A 17561-nucleotide genomic window follows, 5' to 3' on the forward strand; every position below is an offset into this window, starting at 1 on the left:
TATCATAAGAAGCGATAACTTATAGTAATCATGATACGTTACGTCTCTCCCTCCTCCCCCCCCCCGGACACACACACACACACACACACACACACACACACACACACACACACAATGCTGTATTTCTCTCTCTCTCTCTCTCTCTCTCTCTCTCTCTCTCTCTCTCCCCCTCCCCCTCCTCCTCCCTCTCCTTCTCTCATCCTAGTCGGAAAATATAAACACTCAAAGAGCGATAGCAGACGCCTCCACCACTATCAAAACAAACTAAAGGCGAACGCATCCCGTAGCAGTAAAAACACGCCAAATGGCGAGAGGAAAGGAATATTTCCCAACAAAGAAGCGTAAATCTGTTAAGTGCGGTGAAAGTGCAGTGTGCAAATACTTAACACGTACTCCTCGAAAACGAAGAAAAATTTAGTAAACAGCAAAAAAGCTGTGAGTAAGGAAAAGAATAAAAACTGTTTATAGTAATAAGTAAAGCACGCGAACTGTTAATGACCAAAACAAAATTGTAAGAGAAAAACACACATTGTTGCAGTGACCACTGAAGATGCTTTAAAATAAAGCGAAACACATTTGGTCTTAATAGGATTTTCATTACAGTTGCTACAGGCGACAATTAACCTATATAAGTTGAAAGAAATTCGTACACATGATGCAGCTAGGCGGGTAGCGCGCTGGCAGGGGTAGTGTGGCGTGGACTGGGCAGTTTTTCGGGTTAGAGGGCGTCGAGAAAACACGAGAAGGGCTTCAGAGGAAGGTTCCAGAGCTCGAAACGCTGATAGAAAGCACTGATGCTTAAATCTTTATAGGCACTGAAAGGTAGCTAAAGCCGGAGATAAGTTCAGCCGAAATATTTGCAAAGGACCTAATGGTTTTCAGAAAGGATGGGCTAAACACAGTTGGTGGTGGCGTGTTTGTTGTAGTTAGAAGTTGTTTATCTTGTAGCGAAATTGGAGTAGCTAGTTCCTGTGAGTTAATATGGGTAGAGGCCCTTCTTCGCAACGTGAATAAAGTAATAATTGAAACCTTTTACCAACCTCCCAACTTAGAGGATACAATTGCTGAAAGGTTAAAAAAAACTTAAGTCTAATTTCAAACATGTACCCGATTCTTACAATCATAGTTAGTGGTTTATCCTTGATATGTTGGTGAAATTACATGTTTAAATCCGGAGCTACGCATAAAACATCGTCCGAAATTGTACTAAATGCATTCACTAAAAATTATTTCGAGCAATTAGTTCATGAGCCCACGCGAATAGTAAAGTGTTGTGAGAACACACTTGACCTTTCAGAAAAAAATATTCCTGAGCTAATAAGGAGCATCAAAATGGATACAGTTATTAGAGAGCACAGGGTTGTCGTAGCGAGACTGAATATTGTAACCCCCTAATCTTCCGAAAATAAACGAAAAATATACCTATTCAAAAAAGCAGATAAAAATTCATTGACGCCTTTCTGAGAGACAACCTCCACTCCTTCCAAATTAACAATGTAGGTGTAGATCCTTCAGTCTGGAACCGCGCGACCGCTACGGTCGCAGGTTCGAATCCTACCTCGGGCATGGATGTGTGTGATGTCCTTAGGTTAGTTAGGTTTACGTAGTTCTAAGTTCTAGGGGACTGATGACCTCAGATGTTAAGTCCCATAATGCTCAGAGCCATTTGAACCAACCAGGTGTAGACCAGATGTGGGTTGAATTCAAAGAAATAAAATCGACAGCAACTGAGAGATTTATACCAAATAAGTTAACAAGCGACGGAGCTGATCGCTATGGTGCACAAAACGGGTCAGAAAATTGTTGTGGGAACAACGAAAAAACTTGCCACTTTTAAACGAAATGAAAATTTGCAAGATCGGAAATCTTTTATAGAAGCTCGAAATCTAGCGCAGACATCAATGCAAGATGCTTATAATAGTTTTCACAATGAAAATTTATCTCGAGACCTGTCAGAAAATCCAAAGAGATTCTGGTAGATGTAAACTATGCAAGAGGCGAGACACTGTCAATGCATTCTCTGTGTAGTATCAACGGAAATACTATCGACGACAGTGCTGCTAAAGCAGAGTTACTAAACATAGCTTTTCGAAGTTCCTTCACCAAAGAAGACGAAGTATATATTACAGAATTTGAATCAAGAACAGTTGCCAGCATGAGTAACATAGAAGGGGAGATCCTCGGAGTAGCGAAGCAACTTAAATCAATCAATAAAACCAAGTCTTCCGGCCCAGACTGTATACCAGTAATATGCTGATGCAATAGCTCCATACTTAACAATCATATACAACCGCTCGCTCGACGAAAGATCCGTACCCAAGGACTGGAAAGTTGCACAGGTCACACCAATATTCAAGAAAGGCAAAAGCAGTAATCCACTAAATTATAAGCCTATATCATTAAAGTTTGGAACATTTATTGCGTTCGAACGTTATGAATTACCTCGAAGAGAACGATCTATTCACACACAGTCAACACGGATTTAGAATACATCGTTCTTGTGAAATACAAGTAGCACTTTGCATACACGAAGTGTTGAGTGCTATTGACAAGGGATTCTAAATTGATTCCGTTTTCCTATGTTTCCAAAAGGCTTTTGACACAGTAGTACACAAGCGTCTTGTAATGAAATTGCGTGCTTATGGAATATCGTTTGTTACGTGACTGGATTCGTGATTTACTGTCAGAGAGGTCACACATCGTAATAATAAACGGAAAGTCATCTAGTAAACAGAAGTGAGTGATTTCTGGCTTTCCCCAAGGTACTTTTCTAGGCCCTTTGCTGTTCCTTATCTATATATCCGATTTAGGAGACAATCTGAGCAGTCGTCTTAAGTGTTTTTGCAGACGATGCTGCCGTTTATCGTCTAATGAAGTCGTCAGAAGATCAAAACTAATTTCGAAACGATTCAGAAAACATATCTGTGTGGTGCGGAAATTGGCAATTTGACCCTAAATAATGCAAAGTGAGAGGTCATCCACATGAGTGCTAAGAGGAATCCGTTAAACTTCGGTTACGCGATGAATTAGTCACATTTAAAGGCCGTAAATTCAACTAAATACCTAGGAATTACAATAGCGAGCGTCTTAAGTTGTAAAGAATACACAGAAAATGTAGTGGGGAAGGCGAACCAAAGACTGCGTTTTATTGCAGAACACTTAGAAGATGCAACAAATCTACTGAAGAGACTGCCTACACTACACTTACCTGCCCTCTTTTGCAGTGCTGCTGCAAGGTTCCGAGATCCTTACCAGATAGCATTAACGGAGTACATCGAGAAAGTTCAAAGAAGATGGTTCAAATGGCTCTAAGCACTGTGGGACTTAACATCTGAGATTATCAGTCCCCTAGACTTATAACTACTTAAACCCAACTAACCTAAGGACATCACACCCATTCATGCTCGAGGCAGGACTCGAATCAGCGACCGTAGCAGCAGCGCGGTTCCGGATGGAAGCGCCTAGAACTGCTCGGTCACAGCGGCCGGCTTCAAAGAAGAGCAGCACGTTTTCTATTATCGTGAAATAGGGGCGAGAGCGTCACGGTCATGATACAGGATTAGGGATGAACACTATTATTACAAAGGCGTTTTTAGTTGCGGCGGAATCTTCTCACGAAATTTCTATGACCAGTTTTCTCCTCGGAATGCGTAAAAATTTTGTTGTCGCAGATCTACATAGGGATAAACGATCATCAGAATACAATAAGGAAAATCAGAGCTGATACGGAAAGGTATAGGTGTTCGTTTTTTCCGCACGCTGTTCGAGATTGGACTAATAGGGAATTATTGTGAAGGTGGTTCAGTGAACGCTCTGCCAGGCACTTAAGGGTGATTTTCAAAGTATCCGTGTATACGTATGTATAGATGTTCTCATTGTGTAGTCCAACAAAAGCCATCTCGACACTAAAGCAGTACTTAACTGCGAAGTGGCAGGTTTTTCACTACCCTCATTATATGTAGCTAGTGTTTCTTTATATGAAACTCATTTTTCTGTATTCTTTTCATCACAGGAAATGGCTCCGTACAGCCATATGTTTAATAGAGTTAAAGGTAACCCTGAATCCTCAGTATAATTCAGAAGAGCATGCTTTCTCTCTGATTGTGAACCGAATACTGATGTATACTGTTCAGTCTGCCAATATGCTACGATCATTTCAAACTTAGAAGGTATGCGCATTTTGACATTACGGCAAGATAGTTTTCCTCACACGAAAAGGGGCCCAACAGATTCGGTAGACGCTACAAGTGCAACTCCGTTTATCAACAGGGAAGGACGTCTCCCAGTAAGACAACGGAAATTTAAGGGAAACAGTATCAAGCAATGCACAGCGGCTTATCAAACTGGAATTAATAGGGGTGACCCAATTACGCATCAAAGTATGAATACCATATCTCAAATGGACATGTTAATGCAGGGTCACATCTAACTAGAAAAGGAAACTAACGTGCGCTATAACAGTTTCGTTTATTTCCATAAGATAACAAATAAAATGATTTACCTCATGGATAAGGCATATAAACATTTAGTAGAGCGACAAAAGTTATAATTGTAGATTATAGCGGCTGGTGAACACACAAAGGTATAATCTGTAACTACAGTACTCAATCAGAACATTATGACCACCTTCCTAACTGACGGTATGTCCGCCTTTGGCACGGATAACAGCGACGATGCATCGTAGCATGGAAGCAGTGAGGCCTTGGTAGGTCGCTGGAGGAGTTGGCACATCTGCACACACAGGTCATCTAATTCCCGTAAATTCTATGGAGAGGGCGATGAGCTCTGACGCCACGTTCAATCACAAGCAATCAGATGTGTTCAATCGGGTTCAGGTCTACCAAGGTGGGGGGCCAGCACTTCAATTGGAATTCGCCACTGTGTTCCTGGAACCACTCTATCATACTCCTGTCCTTGTGACATGTCGCATTATCTCGTTGAAGAATGCCACTGCCGTCTGGAAACATGCTCGTCATAAAGGGTTTTACGCAGCCTGCAACCAGTGTACGATACTGCTTGGCCATCATGGTGCCTTATACGAGCTCCACTGGACCCATGGATCACCACGTGATTATTCCCTAAAGTAAAATGGAACCATTGCCAGCTTCTCTCCGTCCCGCAGTACAAGTAACTTGTTTCCCTGTAAGACGAAGGATTCGCGTCCTCCCATGGGCATGACGAAGAAAGTGTCGGAATTCATCAGACCATGCAAAGTCCTGCCACTGCGCCAACGTCCAGTGCCGATGGTCATGTGCCATTTCAGTCGTAGTTGCCGATGTCGTGGTGTTAACATTGGCACATGCATTAGTCATAGGCTGCGAAAGTCCATCGTTAGCGATGTTCGGTGCAGTGTATGTTCAGACGCACTTGTACTCTGCCCAGCATTATAGTCTGATGTTAGTTCCACCTCATTTCACCGTCTGTCCTTTTTTTACTAGTCTGCCCGTTGTACTACACCCGACATCTGTAATTAGGGGTGGCCGCCCATCCCCACGCTGTTTGGACGTGGTTTCATCTTGGTTTCGTCACGTGTTGAAGACACTCACCACAGCACTCCTCGAACACGCGACAAGTTGTGCAGTTACCAAATTGTTCGTGGCGAGTCTCTGGGCCGCCATCACAATCTGCCCTTGGTCAACCCCAGATCGTTCACCTTCCCCATTCTACACTGGGACAGCACGCTCATTGATACTACATGCACTGAGCGTGTGTGTGATTAGAAGTCATTCCTCACCAGGTTACTCTACTACTGCCTGGACAGGCTTACATTGATAGTAGATCGGTGGTTATAATATTCTGGCTGATGAGTGTATATAACAGATATGGGCAGTGACTGAGTAAGTGATTAGTTATTTGACGATAGATCCCGAGGAAAGGAAGATTGAACACCAGAAGATTCGCCAAAATGCAAGATGGATACACCTAGTTGGCTGCGAATATTCAAACTACGCAGTTAAGCACTGATTCAATTTAACTAGTTTTCCATCCCTCTCATCTTAGTGAGTGCATCGATTGTTCATGCTTACCACTCTTAAATGGTACGTGTATGGAAGATGGGTGCTGCTATTGACTGGCGAGATCCCTATGCTGACAGAGCATATTTCAGGGAGTTAAAGCCATCCGCACTTGCTGCCAGAAGGTCAGAGAGTACGTCTGCTTCAGGGACGCTGAAGAATATGCTCGTGGGAGAGAGAGATGTTCGAGTATAGTGCAGAGATCGAGCTGGACTCAAAAGTTCTAGGCGCTCCAGCAGCGGCGTTTGTGGAGACGACCAGTGATTTAGTGATTCATCTGAAGAGCCGACAATTTTCCATTGATCGACAGTCGAATCCAAATGGTCCCGTGCCCACTGCAATCGTAATTGACAACGGTCGCAGTGGCCGAGCGGTTCTAGGCCCTGCTACGGTCGCACTCTTACGGCAACACCCCTGGCCTTCATACAGTGTGTGAGGACCTCCTCCTATCAGCTGTCACGAGGGTGTCAGCTTGTTCTCCTCACTGGGATATTTCTGTCAAAGTGAGCTCAAGGTGTCCTTTGGGGAACCATACTTTTCGTATGTCCGTATGAGTGCAATAACTTCAGTTCTAGAGTCTCCAGCAGTCTGCTTTCTAATCTACCTATGTAGCATACCGCCACCTCATTCATGCAGGATACTAGCCCAAAATATTACTCACCCACCTCTCTTGTGAACCCTCGAGACTATATGCCTGAGACATGCATTTACATCTGGATATCTCCACGCTCTCCACATTCTTCTACGACGCTCGTGAAGCATCAGACAAATCCTGCACTCAGAAAACCTGGAGCTATTGGTCTACTTTCACCCACGTGCTCTCTTTGTTACTGGCAGTTTATGCACTAACTGTCATGTAACATATTTTATAATATAATATGCAAATCTCAATGGTCAACATGTCTAACCATATATCATCTAGTGGTAGTTTTACTGTCCTACCTCTTTCCGTAGATGCTCACGACAGTAGCACGTATACATTCAACCAGCTCCGCCGTTTCGATACTCGTTCACGGGCTCTGCGTAACAATAATCTGCCCTGTTTCAAAGTCGCTTATTTCAATGGATTTCCCCATTTGCAGCCCATGTTTTCGCTAGGGTGATCCGCCGTCCGTGTCTGCTCCGTTTACATACACCTGTTAAAACGTCAGGTAGCCGCAACGCCACCAGGGAGCATCCGACGTCGCGGTGGGAAGTTGTCAGAATGTTTTGTTTTATCAGTTTATAGAGGGGCTCTGCCAGGAGAGTGAACATTAAGGCGATATTGTAGAAAGGGAGAAGGAAGTAGCATTAAACAAAAGATGACAAGGAAGACATTTGGCCGATCAATGAAAATTCTGAGATGAAACAAGGCTCTAGAATACACGAAATTCCTTCAGAATGATTAAGATCCTTGGGAGAGAGAGCCATGACAAAATATTTCCACTCGATGTGCAACATACATGACGCAGACGAAATACTTTAGACTTGCAGAAGAATGTAATAAGTCCAATTTCAAAGAAATATATACTGACATGTGTGAACACTACCGAATCATCACTTTAATAAGTCATTGTAGCAAGCCGGCCGGTGTGGCCGTGTGGTTCTAGGCGCTTCAGTCTGGAACCGCGCGACCGCTACGGTCACAGGTTCGAATCCTGCCTCGGGCATGGATGTGTGTGGTGTCCTTAGGTTAGTTAGGTTTAAATAGTTCTAAGTTCTAGGCGACTGATGATCTCAGAAGTTAAGTCCCATAGTGCTCAGAGCCATTTGAACCATTTTGAACCTAAAAATGAAATATTATCGAAACTGCCGAATTTATGTACTTAAAATATGAACTCTGGGATTAAATATGAATACTGTATTTGGTTAGTTTTAAAAGATTGTAGCCTATGGTAGATACTAAACTTATTTTTAAATAAGTGGATTATTAATTTTTTATTTAAATTTGTCGTAAATCTCTCTCTCTCTGTCTCTGTCTCTCTCTCTCTCTCTCTCTCTCTCTCTCTGTCTCTCTCTCTCTCTCTCTCTCTCTCTCTCTCTCTCTCTCTCTCTCTCTCTCTGTCTGTCTGTCTCTCTCTCCATGTTGGTTTTCACCCGTTACCGACAATTCTCTCTCGGTAAATGCTGAGGTGACATGAGCAGATAGCATATAAGATACACTTTTTAATCGTTTAATGACTTAATCACTTGCTTGTTAAACATATGCGGTCAGTCGTCAGAAGTATATTTTCATCAAAAATATTTTTCGTCATTCATTAATTTTATCCGAATTTCTTTAGTATAGTTGCAGAATATGAATCATCCTTTCGGATACTGTATATCGGAATAAATGTATTTTGAGGATCACGTCTACTCAGTCAAATGATTTCTTCCATTACCACAACAGTCAATGTTTTGGCATTTTAATCGAGACAGAATTCACTATTAAGTAAGTGTCTACTCATGAGCATGGACGAAAAATTGAACTAAAAGCTACTTATTGGCACTCAGTAAAAAATCAAGCAAAGGAACGACAGTAACTGTGACGACAGGCGATAACAGAACGCAGTCAACAATGATGATTCACTGAACTGATCGAGTGAATATTCAAGTCAACAGTGATGCCAAGTCAGCTTTTTAGAGCTAACTGTGGCTGCTTTTAATACTACTGAGGTGGCAAATGAGTCCGGAAGTATGACTTTTTTCACAACCTTAGCTTTTTTTCTGGCATTTTTTTCTTGACTATATGGAAGCATTTAAACATTAAAACCCACACTGATTAAAGGAAAATTATTTTCATTGAAGTGAGACTTCAAAACACGCTTTAATATCCCATGAAAGTGTATTATTAGACTGAAATGAAAGGCGCAACAAACTATAGCTCTGTTACTGTGAGTAACACATTACTAGAAAAATAACTGCGAAATATAAACGGTTGAGAGTGTTACAGGAAACGTAGTTGCAGCTGACATCAGCAAAGTATCATAACTTCACAATAATGAAGGAAGATAATGTAAGCAAAGAAGACTTTCATTTATGCGAGATGAATCAGAAGTCATACGCCTCACAGTTGCAGAAACAGTGTGCCAGTGACTCAACTGATAAGAGGAACAGGGAACTTCTGCTTAGTGCAGTAGTTTACTAAGTGTAAGATGTAATGTGATGTTACAGTACAGATATTTCGAACTTTGTCCTGTAGATAATTTACCGAAACATTATTTACATTTTTATTTTGAGAAAAAGGGAGTTGTGCGAAAGAAACTGACTCGAAGATGTTTATTTAAATACATTTTTGCTTCAAAATATCGAGGTTTCGAAAATTCAGGTAATGTTCATATGTTCACAGTTAATTCTTTGCATTACTGTTACGTCCAGCAGATTCCAAATTAAGAAAGTAAATTTAAATTCGAACTGGTCTGTTACACAGTATAATAATCGAAAAAATTTCAGAATAATAGACCTTGTTTTATTTCAGCCTTTTGCTTGGTTTTATTTGTAGACACATTTAGCTTATTTTGATTTGGAGAGTGAGCAACACTGCCAATCGTACGTAAAACTACAACCGATTGGATCGATTGTTTTCATTTGGTTGCTCCCTTAGACTAGTTGAAAGTAAAAATGTGTGTGAGTAATTCAACCGAATCGATTGTTCTCTAAGAACCGGATGAGTCAATTGTTTTCATTCGATTGTTCCCATCACTAACAGTGTGGTGTGGGGCCCCTGACTGCGCGGTGCCCGTAGCATACGCTACGTGCACAAACCGCTCCTGAGTCTATGCTTTACCCTTAGAGGGGAAGGTTCTTCCTTTGGGGATGACCGATGTGTTAGGTCGATGAAACTCGTAGCGTGCGGAAGGTGCAACAGCAGGAAGGTGGGCGTGTTTGGCAGCAGCTGGCTGTCACCATCAACGGAGCAGCTTCTATATTTGTGGAGCGGGCTTCTTGCCGTGTCCGTGCAGAATCCGTGCCCGTGCCCGTGGCCGTGTGACTGTCGCGAGTGGCGCCTCGTGAGCGGCCGCGGTTAATAAGAGGGCGTCTTTTGTAATTGGGCAGGTCTGCGCAGCAGTATATTTAGCCGCGCGGCGCGGCGGGAGGGGCAGGGCGTGCGCCGCCAGGTCCCCGCGGCAGCAGCCAGTGCTTTCTACGCGACCGAGCCGCGCGCCGCCCGCCGACCGACGACCGCCTAGCGGCTCTCGCGCCGCTGTCCGTACTTCCGCGCGTTGCCGACCGTGAGTCCTACCGTTCGGGGAGAGAAGTCCGTCGCAATACGCTGCCCGTTCAGCGGCGGCAAGCAGCCAGTGATTCCGGACATTGGGGACGTTAAAACATGGCGTGACGTAGTGTGAGTGACCTGCTGTCGACTGTGTTCGAAATAGCGCTACGATGGCGTGTGCGTAAAATAATAGTGTGTACACTAAGAGTGTGTGGACTCGTCAGGTAGAGACACAGTGGTGAACGAAACTCGGTGACAGCTTGCGGCCAGCGATTGCTGGAGACGACCGGACGTTGTTCGCCCCCTGCTTCTCGGCGCCCAATGCGCTGCAGTCTCGCGAGCTGGTGAGGTCGCGGCGCGATGTTGCCGTCGTACTCGGACGTGGGGCTGTACCTGCCTGGCGGGTGGGGCGTGTCGCGGCCCGTGCGCTACACGCCGGTGCTGCGCCGCTACTCGCCGCTGCGCATTCCGTGCCCCAGGCGCTTCATCGCGCCGCGGCCCATCTTCATCGACACGGCCGACATCGATGTGGTGACTCCACCGGTGCGACGCACGGGCGCCCAGCGAGAGATCCGGCGCGACCGTTCCATCGTGCGCATCCATACCGCGCGCCCCAAGGAGGTGCGCAAGAAGACCCCTGGCGAGCGCCTCGTCGAGAAGTTCCTCATCCGCGAGAAGGCGCCCGCACAAGCGCAGCCCAAGACGGAGCCGGTCGAGGCGGCGGCGACGCCGGCGCCTGTGCCAACGCCGCCGCCGCCGCCGTTGCCGCCGTTACCTGACGATGCCGCCATCGCCAAAATCTCCGAGGCGGCGGCCTTAGACGTGCTACTGTACGAGGAGGAGATGACGTTACGAGATAAGCCTACGACGACCAAGCGCAAGTCGTCTGCGTCGTCGTCCTCCGCTTCGCCTTCGTCGCGCAAGTCCAGCAAGAAGGAATTAGTCGACGATAGCGCGCCACGCAAGGGATCGCTCCTGAAGCGGCGCAACACGGTAAAGCTGCGTCGTAGCTCCATAGACTTGGACCCGGAGTCGGTGCCGGGCTCCCGTAGGAGTTCCGTTGTGGACCTGCCGGGGCTCGGTCTGGAACCCGTCGCCGAAGAGGGTGGAGACCTCCCGGCGGCCGGAGCCGCTCGCACGCCGCCACCACTCAAGTTCGTCGTCGACGAAATTTCCATCGAGCAGTCGCCGGCGTCGCCCAAGAAGTTCCGGTACGAGGTCATAGTCGAAGATCCGGAGAGCGCTGAGCCGCGCGAGCAAAAGCCGGATGCCACCCGCGAGGAGGCGAAGGTAAAGGTCAAGTCGAAAGGCAAAGTGGTGAAGAAGAAGAAAGTTGCAGACGGCGCTAAAACGATACCTAATGAAAACGAATCATTCCAGAAAGAACATAGTAAGTCGGCGGCCTTCGGACTTGAACTTAGTAGTGGCGATAGTAATGTAAGTGTCGCGTGTTCTTCAGCTCCTAGTGGTGCGCCCGCTCGTGAAGAAAAGACTTGTAGCGCTACCGTTCTCAGTGATGGAGTGCTGTGTAAGGATAAAGTTCCTGTTGCGTCTGAATCTCCTCAGACGTCCCCCTCCGCGGATTCTGCTCTGCAGCAGTCCCGTACATTAGAAAAGACAGCCGTTTCCCCCGTTCCTAGTTCCGAAACCGAAAGCCGAACAGTCCCTTCTATTGCTGAGGAGCGTAAGACCGGTGTTGTCGGTAAGGTCGTGAAAAAGGTACCGAAGGCAAAGCAGCCCGAAACAACGTCTTTGACGTCCACTGTTGGTGCTGCACAGAAAACAACAGCCTCAAGTGCGGCTGGTGATAATATTCTTACGAGTAATGCAGCTCTCGATAAAAACCAAATACCTTCACCGTCGTTGGACGCCATCGTACCGAATTTACGCCAAGTCCCTAATGAGAAAGACAACTCGTTAACAACGATTCCGTCAGATTCAGCGTCACCACTGCCCAAGGATCAGAAGCGGCCGAAAGACAAACCTAGAGTAAAATGTGCTTCAACTGAGTCGGCCTCTTCTACAAAGGCATCTGATACAGATGTTAAGAAGCAACCGTCGTCTGGTACTCCGATACCAGAAACGAACTCTAAACCTACAGCTAAATGTTCTGAAACTACAAATACGCGTGATCCTCTCGAGCAAGTTTCACTTAAATCAGCGAAACTTAAAAAACCTCCACATTCCCCTACAGATGCCGTTTCTAAAGGCATGAAGCAGAAATCCCCACCGGGAAATGAAGCTGGAATCGGTAACCGGCGCCTTATCAAACACGAAGACAAATCTCAGAGTACTTTGCAAAGTGAAAATTCCAAAGAAAAACAGACGGGCAATAATAGCGAGATTTTTATAAATGAAGGGAAGGATGTTCAGTGCACGACTCCATCTTCTAAAACACCCGCCGAAACAGTCGCCGTGAACAGCAGTGACGGTAAATCCGGAAATTTGAAATCAACATCAGTAGTTTGTGATGAAAATGCGGCGAAAAACGTGGTTAAAGTTGAGTTACAGTCTCCGGTTCCTAGAGAACCAGCTCCCATGGCCCAACATGAATTAAAGAATACAAAAGACATGGTTAATGATGAATTGGCTGATGTAAAGACACATTTAGCTCAAACGGTAAAATTAGATACAAATTTGAACACAATGAAGGCTTCGGAAAAATATAAAGCGTCAACGGCTGGTAGCAAAGCCACGGAAGCCCAAAAACGTAACGTCGACACTAAGGAAACTGAAGCTCTAAAATCTGACAGTGGTACGACCGTCGAAAATAAAAATACGAAACTCATCATCGGGCCTACGCTCAAAAAAGAAATGCAAACGGAAAAACGCGAAACAAAACTGACTGAAGAAGAATTAACGAGAGATAAGACTGACAAAAATATTACGAAAGACACTCCCAGTATTCCCCCTACTGTTCCGAAGAAGCCTCCAGATGTATTGAAGAAAAAGGTGGCACACGATCCAAAGAAAGTTGTGAAGCCACTTAAACCGGGCACAGACGAGCCTTCTGTTGGCGACAAGCCGGCGCCAGCAGTTGTGGCGAGTAAGCAAAAGACGCCAGAGATTGTGACCAGCGTAGCAACAGCAAATACTGATCCACCCAAGGAGAATAAAGACAATGACACACAGAAAGAGGAGTCGGGGGAAGGCATTAATTTTTGGGCCTTAATAAAAGGGGCGGAAGAGGCATATATTCCTCCGAGAACGTTATTTAGAACGAATTCCGAACCGAATAAAAGGAAGGAAGCAGGTCACGAAGAGTTGCAGAGGAAGAATTCTGTTCATAAACAGAACGAGACCTCTGTTATGCCTAGCAATGGCATGCAGACTGCATCGTCACTAGGGAAACTTACAGCAGAAAAGCAGCCAGAAAAAGCGACAGACATTCTCTCTCCCACGGAACTGAAAAAAATAAAATTTACTAAGTTGAAGAGCAACGATAACAATGAAAAGAAAGGACGAGCACTGAAAAAAACGGAAAATATCACTCCAGAAAAGACAAGTAAAATTCCTGTAACAGATAATATACAGCCACCAATTCAAACGGCTGTCGTTTCCCAGGAAAATGTCCCAGAAAATTTAAGCGATGCTACTCCAAAACCGAATGGCGGAGAAACTATGCAACACGGTATCAGTGTAGCCCTAGGTCCTTCTGGAGACAAACAAACACCGGAAATTAAAGTTGCGTTGCCTAGTACACAAGAAATATGGAAAAGTGACGAAGGATCCCCTAACCCAGGTTTCAACAACAGTGCTCTCGATCAAAATCAGAATCTGAGTGCAAAGAACGTATTAATTGGCAAACTAGACAAGCAGAGGGACGAAAAGCAGACAGGTTTAAAACTGCCAGGGAAGCCGCCCCTCAAACTCATTTCCAAACACAAGTCAGACTCGAAATTAATTCTGCCAAGTGGTGATGAGAGTGACGATAAATCAGATAAGCTGAAGACACCACCGAGTGCTGGGATCATCGACAAGCCTCCCAGAACACCGCTGCAGGACAAACGTATGGCAAACTTGGTGCCTCCTAAGAAAAATCAAAGATACCGCACTAAATCTGCGTCGGACGATGCCGGTTCTACAGTGCCTGAGTCGTTACCGCAGAAAGAGAAAGCGTTTACCGAAAAGCCACCCATTATTCCTCGCAAATCCAAAAAAGGCTCATCAGAAGCTGGCGACGGAAGGCTCCTAGATGGGGTTACATCTGCTGCGAATTACGGTGAAACTGTGCCTCCATCCACACCACCTGCGGCCGCTAAAAGTACCACTGGCGACGCAACCAAAACTGAAGTTTCTCTGACTGCTAGTGATGGGGCCCCAAGAGACCAAGACAACTCAAAACACAGAACACAAGAAGTTTCTGCGAGCTCTGGAGAGCAAGGTGACGTAAAGGCTGCAGCAAGAACAGAAAAACTACGACCGACGTCTCCTGTCTCGACAGGAATAGCTGGTGAGCCGCTAGCGAAGGTGATTCCAAAATTGCAACTCAAACCGCTAAAGAAAGTAATAAAACCTTCTAAAACCACAGATCTTTCTCAGATAGATACAGGTCCAGGTTCGAAAGTTTCCGACGTGCTGAAACCGAGAAGTGCAAGTCCGAACCTCGGTAAAGATGCACCTGAATATCTGAGGGACACGAGGCCGCAGCTCGACGACCCAACGGATGCCAAAAGTAAAACTGAAGTAAGTTCGAACGAAGATGTCACTAATGATAAGGAACGACTAAAGGACCTGGGAAAACCAAGTGGTGGTATTGGCGATACACACAAAAAAGACAAATGTAGCAATAAAGAACTGGAAGTAAGTGAAGTCTTAGAAAAGGCGAAGAACACTACTGATAATGAGGCTTCCGGATATCTGCAGAAGGCTAAAGGTGTCAAGAAAGTGCCTGCTAAAATGGAAACTAAACCCGATGGTAAAGATGATGTCTCGACTGGCAAATTAAAACAGCAAGTCTCGGAAGCACTGAACGATGACAGCAGTAAACTGCGTGAAGCATCGGGAATAAAAGCTGTAGACGAAGTGATCGATCTAGGGCAGCAGCTACGGAAGGCATCAGAAAAGACAAAGGATGTTTCTAAAGTGGTTCTCGGAAGTTTGGAGCCACCGAAGATCACAGCAGCTAAGAAAGTGCCGTCTAAAGCTGAACCTAAATCTGATTTGAGGGAGATCATAACCGATGAGAAACTGAAGCAGACAGCAACAGAAACAACGAAAGATAAAAGTGATTTACTGCAACAGAAGACTTCTGAGACATTTAACAATAAAAGGGACAAAATACAGGAACCTTCCGGAAAGCAGGAAATTGAAGAAAGCGTAAGGCTAGGGCTGAAACCAAAGAAGTCGCTAGAAAAGACTAAGAAAGAGATTCCTGATCATCTGGAGCAACCGAAGGCAACTCAAGCTGAGACACCTGCTGAGAAGGCGCCTGCTAAAAATGAAACTAAACTGGATTTGAAAGAGACATCTGCGGGTGATAAATTGGAACGAAAGTCTCCTGAAACGTTGAATAATAAAACTGAAGGACTAACTGAAACTTCAGCAAAGAAGGAAAAGGATGAAAGCGCTAATGTGAAGCTAAAGATAAAGAAAGCTGCAGAAAAGTCAAAGATTACCCCTGAACGTTTGGAGGACGGAAAAGCACAACCTCCTGCGGCGGCCAAAAAGTTCCTGGTGAAAACCGACAAGAAACTCGACTCAAAAGAAAATGTCGTACCCCATAAATTAAAAGATAAAACACCGGAAAAACTGGCTGGTAAAGCAGATGAACTGCCGAAGAAGACAGAACTGAATGAAAACAGCAAAGAAGTGAAGGATAAGGAACAACAGAAAGATAGTAAAGCAGAAAAAACACCAGATATCTCAGTTAACGAACCAAAGGACACTGAAAAGCAACAAAATATTACCACAATCAGTAATACGATGCAATCGTTGACAGAGGCAGAAAAATCACTGCAAGATAAAGGACCAGGCACCGAAAGTGTACCAGGATCTACAGACATTTACACGCAGGTCACCATCGGTTTACCGCCAAGGCCAAAGAAGGTCCAGAAAGCGAAAGATATCAAAGCGGCAACGCCACACCAGGGAGAGCAACTAGATCTGGAAAAAGAGACGAAAGCAGAAAGTCAGGAGCAACTTTCGTCTAAGGAGGCTGCCAAACAAGTGGACAACATTGAAGCACAGAAGCTTCCTAAAGATCAAGTGCCAAAAGACGGTGCAAAACCTGCACAGAAGATTGTCATGAAGAAGAAAGTACAGAAGGATAAGATGCTCTCTGACAGTTCTCCGCCGCCTGACACTCTGGAGCAACGTACTGTAGCTATTAATGTTCCCTCTCTGTCAGCGCAGGAAAATCAAGCGTCTTCGAAGGAAACGACTACTGTTACTTCACCGACCAAACAGCAGCAGAAGCCAGTAGAAACATCTCCGGATAAAGTTTTGACGCCAGACATAATAATTCAGCAGGAACAATCGGAGAAAGAGCCTAAAAGCACAGGTGAACACGAAAATAAGGAAGAGAAGAAGCTAGAGGCAGTGACATCTGAGGACGCGTCTAAGCTTTCCCCAAAAAGTGCTGCCTCAAAGCCGCGACAAAAATCATCAGAAAAGAAAAGTGCAACACCAGAAAGTGACAAAATAGAAGAATCTGAACAGGCCAATGAAGAACAGGCGCTCCTCGTTGACGACGAAGACCGACGGAAAAATGAAGCAGATACTGTCGTCCCATCGGATTCCGAAGATGAGACGCATAGCGTCAAAGAAGACGAGGCATCCACGCCGCGCTCTAGCACCTCATCTGATGACTCTGGCTTCGATAGTCTACCAGGTATGTCGACAGAGGCCATTTTTCATCTAAATTCCAATGAAAAAAGCTGCGTTTGGATGTAGGCACGCGCCGATGTGTTAGGGCATTCATGGGCAATGTATTATAGTGACATTGCTTGACATTGTACACTAAAAAATTATAAGTTACGTAACGTTTGGATTTCCGTTTGCTAAAAGGCGTAATTTTATAATACACTGTTGTTTCGAGTTAGGAAGCATACCTATGAAACAGAAGCTTCTGTTAGGTAACTAAGCGGAAAAAAGGAGACGAAATTTGAAAGCTCGTGGACCACAGCGTCACAATAGCAACCGTAGTTACATAAACCTCTAATAAATGCAGACGGAAAATTTTCTGTCTCTGTTATTATTATTACGCTTAGGACAACTTCTTTCTTCACTGGTGAAGACTCATCAGTCGAATCTGGAATTAGTACTTTATTCACGCTAAAATATTTTAATACTGGTTGTATGAAACAAAATACATTTATCACTTCCTTAAAAAATTTGCATATCGTTTCCACCTATCACTCATCAGTAAAACG

The 17561-nt window shown here is 44.8% G+C and overlaps 1 protein-coding gene and 1 pseudogene across 1 annotated transcript in view; both read left to right on the plus strand.

The window, feature by feature from the left end:
• LOC124556113 overlaps positions 1-10162 on the plus strand; it is a 126003-nt pseudogene extending 115841 nt beyond the window's left edge.
• A 386-nt stretch (positions 10163-10548) lies between these two features.
• The window catches only part of LOC124556114 (titin-like), a 161115-nt gene continuing 154102 nt past the window's right edge, over positions 10549-17561 (plus strand). Inside the window, exons 1-2 of the mRNA XM_047130135.1 lie at positions 10549-10926; positions 10996-17020. Coding sequence (XP_046986091.1) covers positions 10549-10926; positions 10996-17020 — 6403 coding nt within the window. The remainder of the gene's footprint in view (positions 10927-10995; positions 17021-17561) is intronic.

The sequence above is a fragment of the Schistocerca americana genome, chromosome X (assembly GCF_021461395.2).
Source record: "Schistocerca americana isolate TAMUIC-IGC-003095 chromosome X, iqSchAmer2.1, whole genome shotgun sequence".
In the NCBI taxonomy this organism is placed as follows: Eukaryota; Metazoa; Arthropoda; class Insecta; order Orthoptera; family Acrididae; genus Schistocerca; species Schistocerca americana.